At 41.5% G+C, this 24429-nt stretch overlaps 1 protein-coding gene across 1 annotated transcript in view; it reads right to left on the reverse strand.

Annotated features, from left to right (window-relative positions):
• The window catches only part of mdfi (MyoD family inhibitor), an 82732-nt gene that overhangs the window by 37624 nt on the left and 20679 nt on the right, over positions 1-24429 (reverse strand). The window contains exon 3 of the mRNA XM_052035047.1: positions 9548-9667. Within this exon, the coding sequence (XP_051891007.1) occupies positions 9548-9667 (120 nt within the window). The remainder of the gene's footprint in view (positions 1-9547; positions 9668-24429) is intronic.

Below are 24429 nucleotides of genomic sequence, written 5' to 3' on the forward strand. Positions count from 1 at the left end.
CCAAACTGATCCGTATGTGGTCAATAGCATGGAATGTTTTAAGAGGGAAGAAACATTTCTTGTAAAATGGATTTAAGGACTATAAAAACAAAAGAACACAAGGAGGCCATTCATCCCATTGACCCTGCTCCATTTAATTAAATCTGTACCACACTACATTTAACTGCCTTTTCTCCATATCCTTTAATCCATTCACCCTCCTTAAACTGTTGATCTCTGGTTTGATTTTAATTGCCCCTTAGTATCGCCAAACCTTTGAGAGACAGAGCTCCAGATCTCTATTAATTCTGCAATGAAAAAGTGCATCTCATTTCATCTAAGTGGCCTGACTCTAGTTTTAGGATAGTGCTGCCTTTGTTTGGGATTCCCTCCCAGCAGAGAAAATCATTCCTCTGCATTTACTCAACCAAATACCTTTAATATCTTAAACACCTGGATTAAGATTGCAATTCAACCTCTGACCTCAGGAGAATACTACCAACTTTTTGAAACATATTCTTGTAAATTAACCCTTTAATATTCCAAAGATTTTTTTTCAAACATCAACTTTCGTAATGCCATTACTACTTTGTTTTGCCTTGTACAATCATCCCTTTAGTCATTTAGTCTCCCCTGCCTTCCAGCCTGCTCTTGACCTTCCATTTTGTTCTTTTTTCTTCTTCTCTGAATTTCAAAATCTGTTTTATCTCCAACTTTTTCCAGTTTTGATGACAGATCATTGAGTTGAAACTTTAACAGTTTCACTCCCCACAGCCATTGCCTTATCTCTTTGTGTTTTTTTTTAATTTCAGATCTCCAGCATCTGCAGTATTTTACTTTTACAATTTGGGTATTGGTTACAGATTGCTGCCTTTACTCTATGAACTGCTGAATTATTGATAAAACCAATGAAAGGCGATGAATATTACTTCAATAAACTTAAATGTTTTGGGAGAGTTACTTGAGTCTTTTTATCAAGCCCAGAATCTCCAAGTCATTCCAGGCTGTAAAGGAACACAGAATGGGCATCAAACACAGGACCTGAGACTGTGTGAGTCACTTCTGTACTGTTGAATTTTCTTTCATCATAGTTTCCAGCAGGGACTTTCCAGATCACAATAACTCGGGTGTTTTATTTTAAACTTTCTCTAATCTCAACTCAGTGTCTTTTGTTGATTTTCTACATTGTCCTCTGATTACAAATCTTTTAGCAAGTGGAACCACTCACTCTCTACTTTTCCTATCAAAACCATTCTTAATTCTGAACACTTTGAATAATTCTATTTCATGCTTTAAGGAAATCAGTAAGGATAGGCAGCAACACTTCCGGCACGATTATTCTCAACACTGGTGCCCCACGAGATTGTGTCCTCAGCCCTCTACTCTACTCCCTATGCACTCATGACTGCATGGCCAGATTCTGCTCTAATGCCATCTATAAGTTTGCAGATGATACCACCATAGTAGGCCGTATCTCATAACAATGAGTCAGAGTACAGGAAGGAGATAGAGAGCTTAGTGACATATTGTCATGACAACAACCTTCCCCTCAATGTCACCAAAACAAAAGAGCCGGTCATTGACTTCAGGAAGGGGGGCAGTGCCCATGCTCCTGTCTACGTCAACAGTTCTGAGGTTGAGAGGGTTGAGAGATTCAATTTCCTAGGACTGAACATCACCAATAGCCTGTCCTGGTTAAACCACGTAGACACTACAGTCAAGAAAGCTCTTCTTCCTCAGGAGGCTAAAGAAATTTGGGATGTCCCCCTTGATACTCACCCGCTTTTATTGATGCACCACAGAAAGCATCCTATCTGATTGCATCACGGTTTGGTACGGCAACTGCTCTGCCCGGGACTGCAAGAAACTGCAGAAAGTTGTGGATACAGCTCAGCACATCATGGAAACCAGCCTCCCCTCTTTAGACTCTGTCTATACTTCTCGCTGCCTCAAGAAAGCAGCCAGCATAATCAAAGACCCCACCCACCCCGGGCATTCTCTCTTCTCCCCTCTCCCATCAGGCAGAAGATACAAAAGCCTGAAAGCACATACCACGAGGCTCAAGGACATCTATCCCGCTGTTACAAGACGATTAAACGGTTCCCTAGTATGATAAGGTAGACTCTTGACCTCACAATCTACCTTGTTATGACCTCACACCTTATTGACTACCTGCACTTTCTCTGTGGTTGTGACACTTTACTCTGTGTTCTCTATTGTTTTACCTGTACTGCCTCGATGCACTGCGTAATGAATTGATCTGTACGAACAGTATGTAAGACAAGTTTTTCACTGTACCTCGGTACAAGTCACAATAATAAACCAATTCCAATTCCAGTTCCAAATTCAATCACAATTTCTTCAGTCTTACCACATATCTACTGTCCAATATCCCATGTATAATTCTAGTAATTCTCTGCATGCTCACCAAGGCTTTGATAGACAAAGTTCTATACTCTGAATTGGACATTAAACTCTATCTGAGGCCTCACTAGTGATTTCTAAATATTTACCACAATTCTCTTGCTTTTGTACTCATTGCAAATAGTTATGAAACCCAGAGTCTTGCATTTTTATTTAATAACCTTCTGAACTGACCTGCCATCATTAAAGACTTTTCATGCCCACTCTTCCATCCCCACCATACTGATCATACCATCTTCTTGTTGCTCCCATCAGACGGGAGGTACAGAAGCCTGAAGTCCCACACCACCAGGTTCAGGAACAGTTACTCTCCTACAATGATCTGGTTCTTGAACCAACCTGCACAACCCTAATCCTACCTCAGCAATGGAACACTACTGACCACCTCTTGCACAACCTTGGACTTGTCTCTGATTGAGTCTATTGTTTGCAGTGATGTCTTGTCTTTGCAGTCTTTATTTTCACATGATGGTATAATTCAATGTATAATTTATATTCTGTGTGTTGTCTGTACCTACGTGTCTGTGATGCTGCTGCAAGAAAATGTGTTATTGTACCTGTACCTCACTGTACTTGTGCACATGACAATAAACTGCACTTGACTTTTGTTTCTGTACCTGTACCCTTTTGAACTTGCACCTCATTTGCATAAATAGACTGTGCTCCTTTCCTGTTTACGGTTGGGACCTATCTGTTCTCCTCCCTCTAAAACACACAAAAAAAAACAAAGGAAATCTTGAAAAACTCATTACGGCAAATTCATCTCCGCAGATCTCAACCCAGAAGGATTGGAGAGAACAGTTGTTCCCCAAACCAGACTTGTCAAAGCAAATACCTTGGGGGCCACAGCAGGAATCAGTGATTGTAGGTACTGTAATTGAGAGATTTCCCGTTGTTTAATAACTACAAACCATGAAACTGCTCTTTGTAGCTATGTCTCAAGCTTCAAGCAAGTTGATCTCAACACAGCCTGAACTCTGGCAATGTGCCCACGCCTTTGAAATAAGCAGGTTTCTATGTTCTCTCTCTCCTGCCACTGTTCCCTTCTCCTGGGATGTTTGCTTCCAGGACAAAACCACCGAGTCAGCTTGTGAAACAATTGGATATGTTATCTCTGGCCTCTGGCAACAGGGCTGATGGAGAATTGGTCACTTGTAAGTTGACATATTAAATCAGGATTCCTCTTACTTGACGACAAAGTAACTTTCAAATGCTGCTGGGGAAGGTGGCATTGCAGTGCAGTCTTTTTTTGGGAAGGGGCTGCATGGAATATTTTGAGGTCTGAATTTAGAACAGAAGTTTTGTTATTTATATACTGGAAGAGAATAATCGGTCAGGCAAGTGTGCAACACTGATACAGTTCCATCACTGATGTCTGATCCTCACACAAGACTTACCTTCTTGCATAGCCATTAAGCAAGTTTTATGTCAGATCAAGGACACCTGACTTCAAAAGGTATGTCACTATGTAAGTGCAGTGTATTTTAGAAACATAGAAAACCTACAGCACAATTCAGGCCCCTCAGCCCACAAAGCTGTGCCGAACATGTGCCTACCTTAGAAATTACTAGGCTTACCCACAGCCCTTTATTTTTTTCAGTTCCATGTACCCATCCAAATGTCTCTTAAAGGACCCTGTCGTATCCACCTCCACCACCGTTGCCGGCAGCCCATTTCACGCACTCACCACTCTCTGAGTAAAAAACTTACCCCTGACATCTCCTCTATACTTACTCCCCAGCACCTTAAACTTATGTCCTCTTGTGGCAACCATTTCAGCCCTGGGAAAAAGCCTCTATCTATATGATCAATGCCTCTCATCATCTTATACACCTCTATCAGGTCCCCCCTCATCCTCTGTTGCTCCAAGGAGAAAAGGCTGAGTTCCCTCAACCTGTTTTCATAAGACATGATCCCCAATCCAGGCACCATCCTTGTAAATCTCCTCTGCACCCTCTCTATGGGTTCCACATCCTTCCTGTAGTCAGGCGACTAGAACTGAGCACAGTACTCCAAGTGGGGTCTGACCAGGGTCTTATATAGCTGCAACATTATGTCCCTCCATTTTACACCAGCACATGGTAACTCCATCTCTAGCACTGTGACATTTTCATTTCTCGCCAACACTCCTGTGGTGTCAATGTGTGAAGCGATCAACCAGTGGTAATTTGTGTCTAACTATGGGTAATTTTCATGCGCAAACGTGCCCTGGAACTGGGCTGATACAGACAAATTCATTCCATAAAACCACAAAAGCTTCAACTAGAGAAGGAAACCATTCAGGTTCTTTGCTTAACCAATCCAAATAACATCGCTACTACTTCCCTCCCAATAGTTCTGCAGAAATTCCAATTAATCCTACCGTCCCACCCTCCCTTACCACACATCAGCTGAAACTGATCACATTGTTCACTGCTCCCTTCCACAGTCCTGCATTAATCCAAATTATTTGCATAGCTGAACTTTCCCTGTAGTTCTGTACTTCCTTGGCTTCAAAATAATTAACAATTTTCCTTTGAAAGATGCAATGGCATCCATCTAGACAATTTTAGTCTTCTTACCTAAAGAACCTGTCTCAGAAACAATTTGAGGTAGGATGACTGGGAGAGATTGAGTAGGATTGGTCAATACTCAAGGGAGAAAGGAAGAATGGGAGATGATCTCATTTTTGGACAAGACAAAGGGGCTTGAGGTATAAGATCGGACATGATCTTATATTGCACGACAGAGCAGACCAGAGGAAACTATAGCTTACTCCTGATTTTATTTCTCGTGCTCTTGTTATAAACCACTCCCGATAGCAAAGCATTTTGTTCTAACAACTCAGTATATAATAAAAGAAAAAAAAATCTCCCTCCAAATTCTCTTTAAATCAATGCCCCTTGGCATTGCCTTGTAAAAGAAGAAATAATCTTTCCCTATTTATCCTACCTAAACATTCAAATACCAGAAATGTTCTTCTTAGCCTTGCCTGCTCTAGTGGGTATAGTTCAAGTGTCTCAAGTTTCTTCTCATGATTATAGTTTCCCTTCCCAGGCATCTTTCTGTGCCTTTTATGGCCTTTCTATTATGGGGTAACAACATCTGCATGCAGTACTTTAACTGTGGCTGAAAAAATGTCATGTACAAATTTATCAGAGCTGATTTATTCTTACACTGTTTCTCTATTCAAAGTGCAATTGGCCTTACATATGGATTTATTTACTTTTATCCACACAATTAGTCACTACTTCATAAATTTCAGTACTCTGGCAAACAAGGATTGGCTTTAATAAATTCATAAGCAACAAACTGTTGTAGGAATTCAGCAAGGTTGAGCAGCATCTCTGGGCATGGGGAGGGGGGGGGGAGGTGGGAGGTTGGCAGGTGTGGGTGATGGAAGGAATTGTTGACATTTCGGGTTGAAACCCTGCATCAGGACAGAGTGGAGAGCTGAGACTCTTGTGCCTCCTTTAATAAATTCATGCTGCCTGACTTAATTTAACCATTAATTTCTAAGTATTAGAATTTCCTTCAAATGATAGATTTTGGTTATGTCTAAAAATGATGCTAACTTACCCTGTCCTACACTTGCCCAAATCATCCTCACACCATGAAGCATCTCAGCAGTAGCTTTCACTCCAGACAGAATTTTATTATCTAAGAAGCAATGACAAATTGCGACATGGGATTGTATAGAGTCTGGATGGAGTTCGAAATGGGCAGTATGGGGTTGGGGAACGATCAGATTGGAAGCTGTGCAGGGGAGATCTCCTGAAGTGATGAGGTCTGTAATGTATAGATGGTGGGGTCATGGTCAAGGTGTTGGTATGATGAGTTGTTCAAATGAAGGGTCTCAACCTGAAATGTCGGCTGTCCATTTCCCTCCACAGATTCTGCCTGACCTGCCGAGTTCCTCTAGCAGTTTGTATTTTGTAGGAGATAGCAGAGCATCTTCTGTTACTTTCTTCATTGCTTGAGGATCTATACCTATCTACCTGGGGATCGATTAACCTTTTTTATAACAAATTACTTTTCTATAGTTATCTGACAGTGGTCCCCCTTTATTCTCACGGGAGAGCCTTGCTGTGGTGAATAGAAGAGACTTGCAACCCATCACTGTGTTGGATTCAAACAGTGTCTGGTGACAAAAGTAGAGCATGCTGACTCACCATGCCATCCAGCTCTCTCAGCCTGTGGAGTATCAGCATGCTGTCTGATGCTTTACAGCTTGTACCATGGGATCAGTAATCTAGATGCTTTGTGTTAATAATCCAGACAATGAGATCTTCAATCATACCATGGCAGTTTGACAATTTGAATTCAATTTAAAGAAAAATGATCATGAGGCAATTAGATAATCATAAAAATACAAGTAGTTTCCTAATGTCCTTTAGAGGAGGGAGCCCATTCTCTCTACACTTTCTAGCCTTTATATGACTTCAGTTCAATGCTGTTAACTATCATCTAAAGCGGCCACAGCAGGTACATTCCATCCACCGACAATCTTTCCCTTGATCCCCATCCCTAACATCAACCCAAACTTATTCCTACTGCACCCCTCCCTCCACACCAACACTTACTTAGGTATGGGCAGAGCCTAAGAGTAGATAAAAAGGTAGTCATGACATGGGAGAGCGGAGTTTCACAAGAAACCTAAGCAGCATGCCAAGGAATAGATTTGTATCATTCTGTTTTAACTACAAAAATATCCTGAAGAAGTTATCAGTATACATCAATCAGAAAAATACTTTGGACCCACAGGGCATTTACTCTAAGCATATTATTGCAATAATAACAATCACATTATAAAGATTTTCAATGCCAATTTTATCTCATTTGCATATAGTCTTTCCAGCTGTCTTCAGTGACAACCAAAGTTGATTACGTCACTTACCATGCTTTAAAACTAAATCTGTTTTTTAAGCTTTGTTCTTGGCCTTGCATCCTGCTGTCTACCCAAGAGTGTGTCGTGACAGTCCCTACGTGGTGCATACTGTGTTTGCCTGCAGACAGGCTAGTCAATTTTTGCCACCTGCCAGGAGGTATAATAATAGACAAGAATCCAGAACAATTCAGGTTTCCTGCCAAATGCAACCACATTAAAAAGGATATTTTGGCAAATGGCTATTTTCATGGAGATTGGTATGAAAGAATGAATGCAATTCAAGGCACTGTTAATGAGACCCATACTATACAGTAGGATTTTCTAAGCATCACCATCTGTGCCACTGTTTGACAAACAATGGCAAAGAGGTAAGATTGCCAGCATTCCAAGTTTGAAATGGACAGTATGATTTTTTTGGCTAGGCTGTCCAAACCGTTTTTCAAGTGTGCAGACAGGTCTCCAATTTTCTGCTGGGCTTCTGACCACATTTGGTTGAACAGTCAGCTGGAGCATCATTCTGGCTAGCTCCATGATTGTCAGGATGTCCAGGATTAACTCCTGGGAGTAGTAACCAGCTGGAGCTGAGCATTGGTGTTTAGTCAACTTCCTCTGTTACCCTGAACGTTTTTCTACTCCAAGGGTTTATAAATTCCATTTTGAAAGTTAGTATTAAATTTGCTTCCACAAAACTTTAATGCATTGCATTCAAGACCACATCTACTTGCTGCACAAAATTAAGTCTCTACAACTTGTTTCTTGTTTTGAAAGGTTTGAGAGATGGGAAATGTGGTGAGTTTGTTGAATCAGTTCTCTTGTTCCTCCATCATGAATTGCCCCTTTTGATACAAACTGAAAGACATTCACAATCTTGAAGTGAAGCTCAAGGCCTGACATTTTCAATTCTGTCGTCATTTGCAACAACTCCCCTGAAAGGTTCCTTCTTCCTTGCAAAGATATCATGCCTTCATAACATGTTTGATTGGTGAAGCTTCACTCTGTCTCTGCAGCTTTCAGTTAAAACTCACACAATTTGTGCATTTATATTTAGCAATAGGAGCTCGACTTTGGCAGCCAGGAACCCAAAGACTGGTTTGAGAATGAAGTAGCTTCTTTAATCCCTTTCTTCCCTTTTCAGTCTTGATTCAATACTCAACTTTCAAATACATTACCCACCTAAGATGCAAGGCCCCATGTTGCACCTACACCCCCATGAAAAGACACACTGAAATCTTGTGCGAGGGCATAGGTAAAGCTACTTTGCAAGACTCCTTTGCTCTCTCTCTCCCTCCCCTACTCACATCCAACCTATCCTTCACATGTTCCCTCCTTTTCTCCTTTCCTTACTTTTCCATACCCTTCCCAATTCTCTACTTACATCTTGCACAGCAATACACTCAAGTTGAGGATTTGTGCCACGTACCTTGCTGTTACTGCTTTGTTATTGCCCAGTATTAATAAAGAGCACAAAGAGAAACAACAGGGTAATGTAACATGACCACATTTCCAGATTGCCCAGTGAGGTACTGAGACACTCAAACCAACGTGGTCCAGAATTGATTCTTGGCCTGGATTGATTTGGTTGAGTATAGTTAAGTTACCAAAATTGATCTGAGTGAATTTTTGACGTGAGGGAGGGTCATCTTTGGAAAATGGGTGAGGGCTGAATTCAATTTGTTCTGATGCCTGTTTGGTTTGCCTGTTAACAATCATGGTCCAAGCTCACTCAGTGGAGTGACCACCAGAACAAGGTACCAAAGGGGTTGTATACTCTATCAAATGTCTTTGCTCCAAAGAGGAAAACCTCAGTATCAACAGTCTAACGTGGTAGCTGAAATCTTCCTTTTCTAGAACCATGCAAGTAAATCTTTTCTCCAAATTTTCTCAAAGTCATGACATTCTTCCTCAAACAAGATGATACAAATTGGATGAAATGTGGCCAAAGCAGTCTTTTTTTTTATAAAGGTGCAACAGAATGTCCAAGGTTTTATATTGTAAGCTTGTAATCATGGATTTTCAGGTTCCTAACCACTCTCTTAACATGTCCTGCCATTTTAGAAGTAAATTTTTACAAAAGCAGTTTGAGCATTCAGACAAGCAACCTACCAATTTACAGAGAGTGGCAGGTTCAAGAGATATGATGGTGTGTTGGAGCTGAGGATTATCAGTGTAAATCTGGAAACTGATGTCTGTTTCTGGATAATGATGCCTGGAGTGGCAAATAAAGGAAGAGGAGAAATTATTCTAGCTTGCCTGAATTTGACAAGCAGTTGGACTTACACGTTATGGTATCTACTGGTGAACTGTGACTCCCTGTCTTGTTCTCTACCTCCTGCTCTTCGAATGGTGCAGTGTCCTCTCTCAACAGTGCGTGATCTTCTCTGCCTTCATCTTCATTACCTGCAACAAGATTAAATGTACTGTTTAAAAAGAGATCGAGTCAATCTTACAATGATGCTTTTTCACAACTGAGTATTGCTTTCCCTACAGCAGTGACAACACTTCAAAAGTACCTAATTAACTGCAAAGTGTATTAGGACATCCTGAAGTTATGAACGGTGTCACATAATTCACATTCTTTCTTTCAATTATGTGCAGGTCACCCTGTGGGTGAAGTGTGAGATGAAATGGCCTCTGTTTGGGTAAATCTTTTTGATATCAGAGCCCACATTCAGTATGAGCTGGACTTGTGAGCGAAGTAGAGTTGCCAGCAAAGATTATTCAGTCCTCATGATCCACAAAATACGAGGAAGTTTAAAGCGAATTTTTAGATTAAGTTAAACTCAACACTAATTTTATTTATTTTCAATCCTTGGCAATTTTGCAAAAGCACAGATACAAATTCTTAAGCCAATAAACATACTTACATTAAAAATCATCCTTCTGTGGGATAAGGATGAAGAAACCCACACAAGACAATGCCAAGAAGAGCCATAAAGCTCATTCCAAACAAATAAAAAAATTCTAAAACTGGTTTATTTGTTTGTTGCTTGTTGTAGCTCTTCTGAGGGAAACAGTAAATAAATATTCCTGTGGCTCTCAAAAACCATTTGCTTATTTTAAAACCCAAAGCTTGTGTTCAATTAAAATTAGGAGAATGTCAGCATTTTGGGGAATATAGCTGTTTACACAGTAAGAACTAACTTTCCAGATCATTGCTAATGGTTGTTTGCCATGGATGGTTGCTGGGGACACAAGAACATTCCTTTGTGCCCAGCATTGTAGGAGGATCTGTTGAATGACAAATTTCCTTCACATTGACTGAGTCACCATGTCAAGCCCACCACAATCAGTAGTTCTTTTATGTGAGAAAATAGGCCAAAAATTCAGCCACTGCAGATCCTCCCTAAAGCCTGATGCTATTCATCTATTAGTAGCCACAGAACCAGAGGTTTTCAAACACAATCAGAGGGAGGAAAAAGTTGAACATATTCAGTTGTGGTTGCGCTGATGGGCGACTTGGTTGACAGCTTGAGGCTTCAACACATCATGGAGATAATTTGAACTTGAGATAGACTCCTTCACATGGAGAGCTGTAAGAATATGAAACTTAGGGCTACATAGACTAATTGAAGCAGAGACCGTAGGTACCATTAGGGCATGTCTTGATGCCATCCTGAAGGAGACAGAAACAGAATGATACAGGGGAGTCTGGAAAGAGAAGCATTACCAAGACAGAAGGAGACCATTTTACTCATCTTGTTGATGTCAGGAAAGAAAGAGACATGCATGCAATTCCACATCCCAATCTCCAATCTGTGGCCTTGTTGGTTATGACACATCAGGAGTTCATCCAGGCAATTTATAATTCTGTATTTTTGCTTCACTTTCCGGTAGTGAATTCCAGACCCCAGTACCTCTCTGGATGAAAACTCTTTCCTCAACTTCCCTCCAATCCTTCCACCGACTACTTGAATCTGTGTTCCTTAGCTTATGACCTTACAGCCAATGGAAACTACTTTCTGCTCACTCTGTCCAGGTCTCTCATAATTTAATACATCTCAATTAAAACTTCCCTTAGCCTCCATTATTCCAATAGTATTAAAATTCTCTGGAATTGGCAACATCTTCTCCTCTGCACCTTCTCTGATGCATCATTCCCATGATGTGGTGGCCACAACCATATGTGATAGTCCAGCTGTCACCCAACTACTGTTTATATGGAGCTGATACGAGTTTCCTGCTGTAATATGCTTCAGCTGATAAGAGCAAGCATTGCATATGCTTTGTATGCATCTTATCTGTCTCTTGCTACTTTTAGGGATCTGTGGAAAATGCTCACAGATCTTTCTATTTCTCTGCACTATTCAGTTTCTTCTTATTTAACCAGTCCTCCTTTCCTCTGCCTTCCTCAAATGGATTTTCTATTTTGAGTTATTTTCTGTTTTGAGTTCCATTTGCCCAGTTAAACATCTCCCCAGAGCTTAAAGCTTTCCTGGATGCTATTAACCGTAATGTCACTTTTGATATTATTCGCAAATTTCTTAATGATAATCTCTACATGTATCAAAATCATTGATACATCACACAAAGGTAGAGATCGGGAATTAAACCCTACAGAAGCCCAATGCACATTGCCTTTTATTCACTTCAATAAAAGACTTGATTAGAGTGGAGAGAGGTTTATGTGGTGTACACTGTTTCAGTTCAATGGGATGTGTCTGCACTGTGGATTCTATGTAATTCTATGCAACCATTTATCTCTCCACAGTATTCTGCAGACCCAAGCTATTTCTGCTGTAAAAAATGGCTGCAGACAGAAGCAACACAAACAGTTTGATATTTGTGCTCTTGCTATTTATCTGTTTTCTGTTCCAACACTCATTTGTGGAAATGTGACAAAAGCGTAAATAAACCTGTGTAAATGAAAAAGTTGTGTGTGAGCAATGAGTCACATAACCTCAAGCATGAGTCTGACCATGAAGCTGTCTGAATCCAATCTCAAAGTATAAATATGCACATTGCTGTTTGCTATTAACTCAGACACTGGAGAACTACACTGAATAGCATAGCAAACAGATTCAGGTTTTAAAATGAACTATTTTACCAGAAGGATATCAATGCAACAAAAATTCTGGTGAGGGAATTGAAAAGGGCATTCTGACCCATTCGGCTGTCTTCACTGATGAGACGTGTACAATTTATGCTTCACTGACTTTCTTTAATTTACTTTCACTCCTTAGGGAAGTTCCTGGCTGTTGGAAAAACTTCCAAGGGCAGGAAAGTCTACAAAATAGTAAAGGTGAAAATAAAATAGGGAATAAGAATGGAAGGATGGGAACTCTATTAACAAGAGACACTTCCTTAGAGAATGACTTCTGAGTTAGGAAAGTGCACTGATGTAGGTTGTATAAAAAGGGACAAATATGAGTTGCATATGTTTGAGAAGGGAGAAGGGAAACATTTTGAGAAGGTGGGGTTGAGGGCTGTGCTGAGGTGGGTGGGTGGGATTGAGGGCTGTGTTGAGGAGGAAGTTAGGTGGGTTGATGTGGTGGAAGCTAGAACTGAGGAATGTAGTGAGAAGAAGGGAAGTGGTCACTGTGGTCTATGGTAGGGTTGTGGGATGTTGTGAGGTGTCTAGGTGAGGTCATGGTTTACGGTGAGATTTAGGTGGGATCAGGGACTTTAGTGAGTAGGTGGGATGGGCAAGTGACCAACATCCATCACTCATAAATGTTGGGTTTACATACTTATTCTTGCACTGACTCACAAATTAACAGTTAATTGAAATTAATTTAACAACAGATGTACTTGCTCATAATCCCGAGGTTACTAGCCCAGTGGGCAATCTTTAAACTACATGACAATGCTAATTTAGGTGTACCATCAGCTGTTCATCACAGAACTGTCCATTGGGTACGGTAGTGGTACAGCAGTTTTACAACCAGATCAGTAATCCAGTGGCGTGGAGTCCCAGCCAACACTGCAGCCGTGAAATTCAAATTCACTTAGTAATGTGGAATTCTTTTCTTAAAATACCACTACACAACTATCCAATTGTTGTAATAACCCATCTGGTAGGCTAATGGGGAAGAAACCTGCCATCCGTACCTGGTGATTCCAAACCAACCAATGAAGTTGACTTCTAAATGCCCTCTGAAATGGCTTAGCAAACCACTGAGTTGTATTGTTATTTGCTATATTGAAACAGAGAAAGAATAAATCTGATCAGGCCACCCGTCATCAACCCTGCACTGAATCTGGAGAAGTCAATGTTGTTTCCAGCACAGTACACCTTGCAAAGTCATCCTCACAAACATCTGGGGACTGGTGTCTAAATTGGGAGAGCTGTCCATACACTAGTCACATTACAGCCTGGTATAGTCATCCTCATACTCTAAGAGAGAGACATAGAACTGAGACACTGGTAGGGTAGACCCACCAGAGAGGGCAGCACAGTGGTAAACAATTAGGAGTGAGTCGCCCAAGGAGGCCTCATCACTGATAATGAAGCATCAAAGCATCAGGTCAAATATAGAACAGGAAAGCTCCTCCTGATTTCCACATATTGTCCCCAGTAGCTGATGAAGGAGTACACTTTTCCATTTTTATCTATTTACTTTACACGATCTGGGCATTACTGTCAAGGCTGCCCCTGAAAGGGTGTTCTGGGCAGCTTTCTTGAATCTTGTTGCAGACCTTCTGATGAAGGTACTTCTCAGTGTTGTGGAGTGGGAAGTTCTAAGATTTAGACTCAGTAACGATGAAGGTCTGGTGATATATTTCCATAGCAGAATGGTGTGGGCTGCTGCAATACAAGAGGTTTGCTCAACACCACCTTCTCAAGGGTAATTAGGGATGGATAATAAATGCTGGCCTTGGCATTGAAGCCCAGTGCTGAAAAATAAGTACATTTTTAAAAAGCCTATAGATGTCAATGTTGAATTATCAGCCATTTCATCCTTCTTGAGAAAGGAAATAATTCAGCAGTTTTGTTTAAATCAAAATGGAGATGGTGACCAAACACTATGCTTATTGTTATAAATAAGGAACTGAGGTTTCCCCTGAAGAAGTTGTTGGATCAACACCTGAATTACAGATTTTGCTCTGTCAATCTTTCAACATAATGCTTTAAACAAGGGGACAATCCCAGCTGGACAAACAGCAAGAAGCTTAAGAAAGGTTTTGCCAGTAACCTGGTAGTTTTATCTAGTTACATTATTCTCTGGTATAACAAACAATCTGCTGGAGGAACTCAGCGGGTTGAGCAGCATCTGTGGAGGAAAGGAATTGTTGATGTTTCAGGTCGAAATGCTGCATCACATTTCAACCTGAAACATCGACTATTCGTTTCCTTCCATAGATATGCTGCTCGACCTGCTGAGTTCATCCAGCAGATTGTTTGCTGTTCCAAATCCAGGCATCTGCAGTCTCTTGCGTCACCATCATTCTATGGCATATATGAAGCTTTCTTAACCTTGGCTCTCGTACAACATATAATTGCAATCTTTAAACTGAGATAAACAGGGCTTGACCCGGTCAAAAACGTGCACAAAAATGAAGATTAGCAAAATCTCACTGTGAGCGAGTCCTGTCATAGTTTGACTTGAAGACTTTTTAACAAAGGAATGAGTCTCTGTCTGTGTAGGATTCCCATTAGATAAACTGTGCTGGTGTACACTGCCTGAGTGTCTGAAGGTTTTTACATGTACAAAGTGCTCTTGAATTAGAGTTCCTAAGGGAATGGGAGTGAAGGCCGAGGGCCCCTAACTTAACAAACAAAGAAAACAAAGTTACAAAGGAGTTATTTAAAGAGCTAGAGCTGCCATATGGAGCCAATATAGATGGGAAGGGCAACATTCCAATCAACATATTTTTGAATAATCGTAAATGAGTTGATGAAATTAAATCAAGAAATGCACAGAAACATGAAGAGTGAAGCATTCCATCCCTTGGCACACAGCTCTCACTCACACTCCCAGACAGAACACAAGGAAAGTTTTGTAGTATGGATTTCATGCTCTCATCTCCACCTTGCAACTTCTGTCCTTCTCAACATCCCCAAATCACTTACTTCTACTGCTTTCTCCTCTCCCTCACTATTTTCACATTCAAACAAAGGTAGCAGGGTGAAACCTATACTACAAACCTTTCCTGGTGTGCTACATCTTTCCATTCTCCTCTCATCCTCCTCCTTCCTGCTGTCCACCCACTCTTCTCTCTCCTCCCCCTACTCCTTCACCTTCTCACCTGCTCAAAATAAGAGAAAACAAAACAGGCTCCTTGGGCATTTCTTCTCTGTAAAATTTATTCTGCAACAGTGGTCCTCAAGATTAATCATGTTCATATTCTGAGCATTGTACAATTCTCTCAGAGGAATGCACATAAACTCCTTCTTCTATATCCCATTGACACAGGGAAGAGACAACACTGATTTATGTAAAACTCTATCCACTTTGTGCTCTACATCAAAGCACAAAGAGCATACTCAATGTTCACTCTCAGATTCAGTATTCCAAAATAAAATCAGCCATGATTGAATGGCAGAGCAGACTAGATGGGCAAAATGGCCTAATTTTGCTCCTATATCTTATGGTCTGATGGTATTTCAAAAAAAGATAACTAAAAAAGTATTTGAAAGGATAATGAATATTGCATAGCTATAAGTGAAGGACAAGATAGGGGAACTAACAGGATTATTCTTTCTAAGAGTCAGTACTGGAATACTGGGTTGAATGGTCTCCTTCTAGGCTGAAGGACTCCAAAAATGCAGCTCTGGTTTTATAATTGGCACCAAGTGCTTCTGGGCTGAAAAGGATCAGCCAGTTATTGCACCTTCTCACTGTCCAGCTGCTCCTGCAAGAAAATGTGGATTTTGGCAGGTTAGATCAGGATGCCATGAAGTGAAAGAGTAAAATGTATACACAATGTTCTGATAGCTTGGAGTGCTAAGAACAGCCACTGTTGTCTGCAACTCAAAGCCCAGGTGATCCTTATTTGCTGACAGGGGAAGAACAATTAGAGGAAAGGAGTGAAGATATTGCCAATTGCACTTCAACTCTAAAGTCAGTCCACCTGCAATTACCTGCTGATGCATGTGGTGTGAGCAATGTGTGAATGACCAGTAGTTTTGGAAGCAACAGCGCTCACTGTATACCCAAAAACATTCCTGTGTTGGAAGCGTTTGCTATGCAGTGGACCAGAGAGCAAGTAAACCATAAAACACAGGAAATCATAGCCTCTGAAACAAAACTAGGAAGACGAGATGTTCTGATTGCTTAATAATGATTACAAATGCCAGTATTACTTTGGTGATCTTACTGTAAGGAGCCAGGCAGAGAAAGTGGCTGCTCCCAGATCTGTCTATTGTCTCCTGTTTGGGAAAAGGTGAGATATTTCTGGCAACCACACTGCAAAATGTTGGTGACTGCAGGCATGCATAACCTGGAGAGGACTGCAGCCACCAAAAGCCTCTTGTTGTAATCTTGAGCACTTCTTACCACTTATTTTCACTGAATGGGTATTGCAATATTAGAGACTGTAACTCTTATAAATTCAATACAGAACCCAGGTGAGTCCAGGTTCAAGGACACTTGCCTCTACGCAGCTTTAACACTGTACTAAATAGGTACATGAGTTAATTACAATGTCACAGGAGGCCAGCTAAAGGTGTCAATCAATGAGATTGAAGCACAGAGTCCATTTGTATTAGTTAAGAAGACTTGCATACCTATTCCTCTAAGTAAAATGGAGCAATTACTCTTCCAGGAAACCCTCTGAAACATAACCAGGCTGTTCACATCCTGGAGTCCAGATGCAGGGTCTCAATCTGAAATATCGACTGCCCATTTCCCTCCACTGCCTGGCCCACTGGTGGTCTGTTTTTCTCCCCCAAGATTCCAGCATCTGCAGTCTCTTATGTCTCCTCTGGGTGTCTTATCTGCCTCTGATGAGCATTGGACTGCACCTCGATGCCATCACTAATATAATCCTATGTACCACCTCCTTATTCTGCCTCTGCCAAAGTTGATTTATTGCTGAAAAATCTTTGTTATCTTTTTGACTTTCCTGGTCCAGCAAATTCCTCCATCATTCTAGCCTCCAGAAACTTGAGATTATCCAAAACTCCAATGCCTGTGTCCTCTCTTCCATCAACTCCTGTTTACAAATCACACCATGTTTCTTGCTTGTTAGACTCCCATTAGACAATGATGTTTGAAATCCTCACCCTTGTTTTCAAATTCTTCTATGGCCTCGACCCTCCCTATCTGCATAATCACCTCCAGCTCTAACTCTCCAGTATCTATTGCACTCTTAAATTTGGCCTCTTAATCATGCCCAATTTTAATTGCTCCACCCTAGGCAGCCATGACTTAAGCAAGCTGGGTGCCAAGCTCAAGGATTCCCTGCCTCTCTTTCCTATTTTAAAGGTACCTCTTAAAATATATCTTTGGCCAAGCTCCTGGCTATCTGCTCTAATTTTTACTTGCATTGGTTATTATAAAATCTTGTTTGGTAAATCTCCTATGAAGTGCCTTGGCATTTCACATTTTGTCATAGTTGCTATATAATACAACAGTGAAATATTGTAGATGCTGTATATATACACACGCTGTTCTTATTCTGATAGCAATGGCCCTCTCTCATACCACAAGGTTTGGGAAATTTTCATTTTCCTCTTAGGTCTATTTCAGGATTTGATCCCAAAGTGACCAACACTGAAGATCCAAATCCCATAACTCTCTCCCAGTAAAGGGAAAAAGACTGACTCCAAAATGACAATGTGCGTTACAACTCGGAGTCTGATTCTAGTTGGGCCAGGTGTAACAGTTATTAATAACTGCAAACCAACATGCAACATTAACTTGATGTTTCATGTGACCATGGTTTGAAAAGATAAATCACTAATGAATTTAGATCTTATTTTCAAATGAATGGCGAACTGCTTTTACATTTTTGTTTTAAACAAAATTAGTTTTTAAAAAAGGAGCTTGCTCAGCCCTACATTTTCAAATCGTAGATGTTCATTTGACCCTCATCAATGTTCCGCATGGACACAGACAATTAATAAGAGCTGAACACTTTATAGAGTGCTTCAATAGCAAGAAATTCTTTATAATTAAGAGATTCAGTCAGTGCTTTGTGACCGGAGGCACCTCTCCCCTTGATTTATGAGTCCCATTCCACTGCTTCTCCTGGTGATTAGTGATGAGTTACAGAAACATCTACAATTCAGGCAATCCAATCTTACCTGCAACTGTCTCCCTCACTCTTTCTATCTCTCTTTCATCCTTTTTGTTATCTCTCTATTTTTCTGATACTGCGATCAATATTCTTCTCAGCTTACCCGTTCTGTCTAAAAGCCACAACCCCATCTTGTCCCTCTCCATCCTTTGCTATGTTGAAATCAGGGTTAGAGGGACAGATAGGGGTGGTGTGGTTGTTTGGATTGGTATGGTATGGTTAGGGGGATGGAGAGGAGGTGGGGTGGTCGATTGGATCAGTATGGTATGAGATCTACTAAATCTTCCTGTACTTACAGTTCTTGGGGGATAGAGATGGTGGTGAAAGAAAGGCAACATGCAGGGGATGTTTCACATCAAAATCTTAAAGCATGGCCCTCAATTCATGGAGAGAAAGCCACTGGTTGCAAGGTTATGACTTCTCAACATTCACTCCCCCAAGTAAAATTCGATCCTGTGCAACAACCAGCCCTCAAAATTCAACCCAATCATCTCATTGCTTTTACACTATTTACCTGTATTTATAGAGCTCAGGGTCTCATATGGTGAATTAACAGCCTTCTCGATTTGTCCTGAAAATATGGTCATATTTAAACAAAATAAATTTTGTGCATGCTTTTCCAGATATTTAAACTTGTAATTCCATTGTTGAGTGTAACTCCAACTCTAGATGATGAAATCAATACAAAAGTAAAACAGAGCAGAGCACCACCCATTTTACCGTTTCACACCATGGCCCTGATAAACTCCCTTCTGTTCCTGGTTCTGTCATTGATATCACCATTTACATTTTTCTGCTCACCAAGGCAGGTTACTTTTCTACTTTTGCTGTCTAAACTGGCCTTGAGCCCTGTCTGGGTCAGGAATGATACAAGTGCCAGCTTCCGATCAGAATCTGACCCTTACATCTCCCGTCTAGTTTGTCTGAGCAAAATTACTGAATTGATTCCAATTTCTGCACAACTATTGCCAATTTCATTTTGTGGATCTGCACATAACAAAACCTAGCCTCATTGGATACATCTTTCTTGATGTCAATCAAAATAATCTGCATTAATCCACATTTCATAAATTGCACAAAGTAACCTGTCCACCAGACCACACAAGCAAACTTATAAACTTCTTGCCTTTAAGTATCCCTAATACCAAATTGTTTATAAATGAATAATTTTTGAAGTACAATTTTAACTACTATGTTCAAAACAAATGAATTTTGATAGACTGAAAAGGGAGAACCTGTGACAAGATTACAAAAGCAGGATTGTTGTCCTTTCGGGCAGAGCAAGTTAATGAGAGAGTTGATGGCGGTTTTCAAAACTGAGGGACAAACTTGTGGTAACAGATTTATAATCATTGACGAAATAAAACAGCAGAGACAAGAAGATTTTTTATGCAGTAGGTTGATGTGGTCTGGAATACACAAACTGAAAGGGAAATTGTTTAATTGTAAAATTGAAAGGGAAAATTGCATATAACCTTGAAAGAAAAAAGAATTGCTGGAATGTGGGGGAGAAAAAACAAGGAAATATTACTGATTTGACAGGTCTTTCAAACAGACATTAACCCCTAATGTGTTGTACAATTCTAATTGTAATTTTCCCGTTGCACTTCAGGCAAAACTGTGCCTCTGAGGTGGGTAAGATAAGGTGTTGAGTGCAAGATATCACTTCAGTAAAGGAGATGAAGCAGCTGCAGAAATGGCTACTGAGGATCTTTAAGCCTTTGGTTGACAATTTAGAAGCATGTCAGAGGCAATTAAAGAAGCTGCCAATTTACTCACTTACTTTCCTAACCACAACCAGCTGAACAGGAGGGTTGTTCATTGGTGATGACTACTGTGGCTCCTCAAAGCCATGCAGGGCTTCCACTGTTCACTCCTTAATGGAGTTGGACAATGCTTGAAGAGAACTTCGAGACATATTGGGATCCTTTGCCAAGATTTCACCAATGTTCTACTAAATCTTCATCTGGACTTTGAAGATTTTACCTAAAAAGAGTGAACATTGTGCTACTCAAGCTTTATAGGAGTCACCAAGAGAAAGGTAATACTTGAAGGTGGAGATCTTGCTAGACAACCCCTTGATAAAATGGAATAATGGAAGAAGACCAGCAGAGCAGCACCTGCAGCCACAGAGGAGAGAGGGGCAGGGGGATATCCTTCCTCTTAACATAGAATACTATAGCACAGTACAGACCCTTTGGGCCACAATGTTATACCAACATTTTATCCTGCTCTAAGATCTACCTAACCTTTCCCTCCCAAATGTTAACCCTTCCCTCCCATTTCTCTATCATTCATGTGGCTGTCTGAGAGTCTCTTAAATTTCCCGAATGTATCTGCCCCCACAACCTCTGCTGGCAGTGCGTTCCATGCACCCACCACTGTCTGTGTAAAAAACTTCTCTGACATCCCCCTTATACCTTCCTCCGATCACCTTAAAATTATGCCCCCTCGTGTTAGCCATTTTTGCCCTGGGAAAAAGTCTCTGACTGTCCACTCAATCTATGCCTCTTATCATCTTGAAGACCTCTATCAAGTCACCTCTCATCCTCCTTCTCTCCAAAGAGAAAAGCCCTAACTCACTCAAACGATCCTCATAAGACATGCTCTCCAATCCAGGCAGCATCCTAGTAAACCTCCTCTGCACCCTCTCTAAAGCTTCCACATCCTTCCTATACTGAGGTGACCAGAACTGAACACAATGCTCCAAGTGTGGTCTAACCAGAGTTCTAGAGAGCTGCAACATTACCTGGTGGTTCGTGAATTCAATACCCCGACTAATGAAAGCCAACACACCATATCCCTTCTTAACAACTCTATCAACCTGCATGGCAACCTTGAGAGTTCTATGGATGTGGACCCCAAGATCTCTCTGTTCCTTCATACTGCTAAGAGTCTTGCCATTAACCTTGTATTCTGCCTTCAAATTCGATCTTCCAAAGTGTATCACTTCACACTTTTCTGGGTTGAACTCCATCTGTCACTTTTCAGCCCAGCTCTGCATCCTATCAATGTCTTGTTGTAATGTACAGCAACCTTCTGCACTATCCACAACACCACCAACATTCATGTCATCCGCAAACTTACTTACTCACCCTTCCACATCCTCAGCCAAGTCATTTATAAAAATCACAAAATGCAGAACACCACTGGTCACCAACGTCCAGTCAGAATACACTCCATCTTCAACCACCCTCCACCTTCTGAATTGGGTGAGCCAATTCTGAATCCACACAGCCAAGCTTCCCTGGATCCCATGCCTCCTGACTTTCTGAATGAGCCTTCCATGAGGAACCTTATCAAACACCTTACTAAAATCCATATACACCTCATCTAGTGCTCTACCTAAATCAATTTAAATCCTCAAAGAACCTAATCAGGCTTGTGAGGTACGACCTGCCCCTCACAAAGCCATGCTGACTTTCCCTTATCAGCCTATGCTTCTCCAAATGCCCATAAATCCTGTCTCTAAGAATCTCCTCCAGTAATTTGCCCACCAGTGAAGTAAGACTCAATAGCCTGCAATTACCAGGGCTATCCCTACTCCTTTTCTTAAACAAAGGAACATTTGCCACCTTCCAATCATCTGGCACTTCTCCTGTGGCCAGTGAGGATGTAAAGATCACTACCAAAGGTGCAGCAATCTCTTCCTCATTTCCCATAATAACCTTGGATATATCCCATCTGGCCCTGGTGACTTATCTATCCTAATGTTTTTTGAAAGTTATAGCATATCCCCTTTCCTCACATCGACATGCCCTGGAGTATTAGCCTGTTGTATGCCATCCTCACAAACGTCAAGGTCTCTCTCACTGGTAAATACTGAAGCAAAGTATTCATTAAGGACCTCCCCTACCTCTTCTGACTCCAGACACTTTTATCCCTGATCTGTCCTTCCCTCACTCTAGTCATCCTCCTATTCTTCACGTACATGTAGAATGCCTTGGGATTTTCCTTAATCCTACTCGCCAAGGCCTTCTCATGCCCCCTTCTAGCTCTCCAAAGTCCATTCTTAAGCTCCCTCCTGGCTACCTTGTAACTCACCAGGGCCCTGTCTGATCCTTGCTTTCTAAATCTTTGGTAAGCTTCTTTCTTCCACTTGACAAGATATTCTACATCTCTTGTCAACCATGGTTCCTTCACTCTACCATCCTTACCATGCTTCAATGGGACAAACATATCCAGAACCCCATGCAAGTACTTCCTAACCAACCTCCACATTTCCACCATGCACTTCCCCAAGAACATCTGTTCTCAATTTATGCTCCCAAGTTCCTGCCCAATAGCATCATAATTCCCCCTCCCCCAATTAAATACTTTCCCATATTGTCTGCTCCTATCCTTCTCCAAGGCTATGGTAAATGTTAGAGTTATGGTCACTATTTTCAAAATGCTCTCCCACTGAGAGAATCTGAAACCTGATCAGGCTCATTGCCTAGTACCAGGTCCAGAATGGCCTCTCCTCTAGTCGGCCTGTCCACATACTGTGTCAGGAATCCTTCCTGTACACACCAAACAAACTCTGCCCCATCTATCCCCTTTACATTAAGGAGGTGCCAATCAATATTAGGGAAGTTGAAATCACCTATGACAACTCTGTTATTTTTGCATTTCTCCAAAATCTGCCTCCAGATCTGCTCCTCAGTGTCTCTGCTGCTACTGCGTGGTCTGTAGAATACTCCCAATAGAGTGATCGCTCCCTTCCTGTTTCTGACTTCCACCCACACTGATTCGGTGGACGATCCCTCCAGGACATTCCTCGCTTTTCTGTCCCTGATCAGCAAAGCCACTCCCCCACCTCTTTTACCTCTGTCCCTGTCCCTTTTGAAACATCTAAACCCTGGAATATCCAGCAGTCATTCCTGCCCTTGTGACAGCCAAGTCTCTCTAATGGCCACAACATCACAGTTCCATGTATTTACCCATGCTCTTACCCAAGTTCATCACCCTTGTTCCTGATACTTCTCGCATTAAAGTAGACACACTTCAGCCCATCCAACTGATTGCAATTTTACCCTTTCAAATGCCTGTCCTTCCTCATGGTCTTTCTACACTCTGCATCTACTTGTACACGAAATGCATCAACCTCTGACCTATCACTCTGGTTCCCATCCTCCTGCCAAACTAGTTTAAACCACTGCCCCCCCCCAACAGTTCTAGCAAATCGCCTGCAAGAATATTGGTCCCCCTCCAGTTCAGGTGTAACCTGTCCCTTTTGTACAGGTCGTATCTTCCCCAGGAGAGATCCCAATAATCAACAAATCCGAAACCCTGCCCCCTACACCAACTCCTCAGCCACGTATTCATCTGCCAAATTCACCTATTCTTGCTCTCACTGGTGCGTGGCACAGGCAGCAATCCAGAGATTACTACCCTTGAGGTCCTGTTTTTCAGCTTTCTACTTAGCTCCCTATATTCCCTCTTCAGGATCTCATCTCTTTTCCTACCTATGTCATTGGTACCAATATGTACCACGACCTCTGGCTGTTCACCTTCCCCCTTCAGACTGCTATGGACCCAATCCGAGACATCCCTGATCCTGGCACCCGGGAGACAACATACCATCGGGCATCTCTTTCACGTCTACAGAATCTCCTGTCTGTCCCCCTTACTATGGAATCCCCTATCACTATCGCTCTCCTCTTCTCCGCCCTTCCCTTCTGTGACACACAACCAGGCTCAGTGCCAGAGACCTGGTCACCATGGCTTTCCCCTGGTAGGTCGTCCCTCCCAACAGTATCCAAAGCGTTATACCTGTTATTAAGGGGAACGGCCACAGGTGAACTCTGCACTACCTGCCTGTCCTTCTCCTGAGTCACCCAGCTACCTGTCTCCTGCAGCTTTGGAGTGACTGCCTCCTTATAGGTCTTACCCATGAACTCCTCGTTATCTTGTAGGAGCCAAAGGTCATCCAGCTGCATCTCCATTTCCCTAACATGGTAAGGAGCTGCAGCTGGATGCACCTCCTGCAGATGTAG

The sequence above is a fragment of the Pristis pectinata genome, chromosome 20, assembly GCF_009764475.1.
Source record: "Pristis pectinata isolate sPriPec2 chromosome 20, sPriPec2.1.pri, whole genome shotgun sequence".
Taxonomy (NCBI): Eukaryota; Metazoa; Chordata; class Chondrichthyes; order Rhinopristiformes; family Pristidae; genus Pristis; species Pristis pectinata.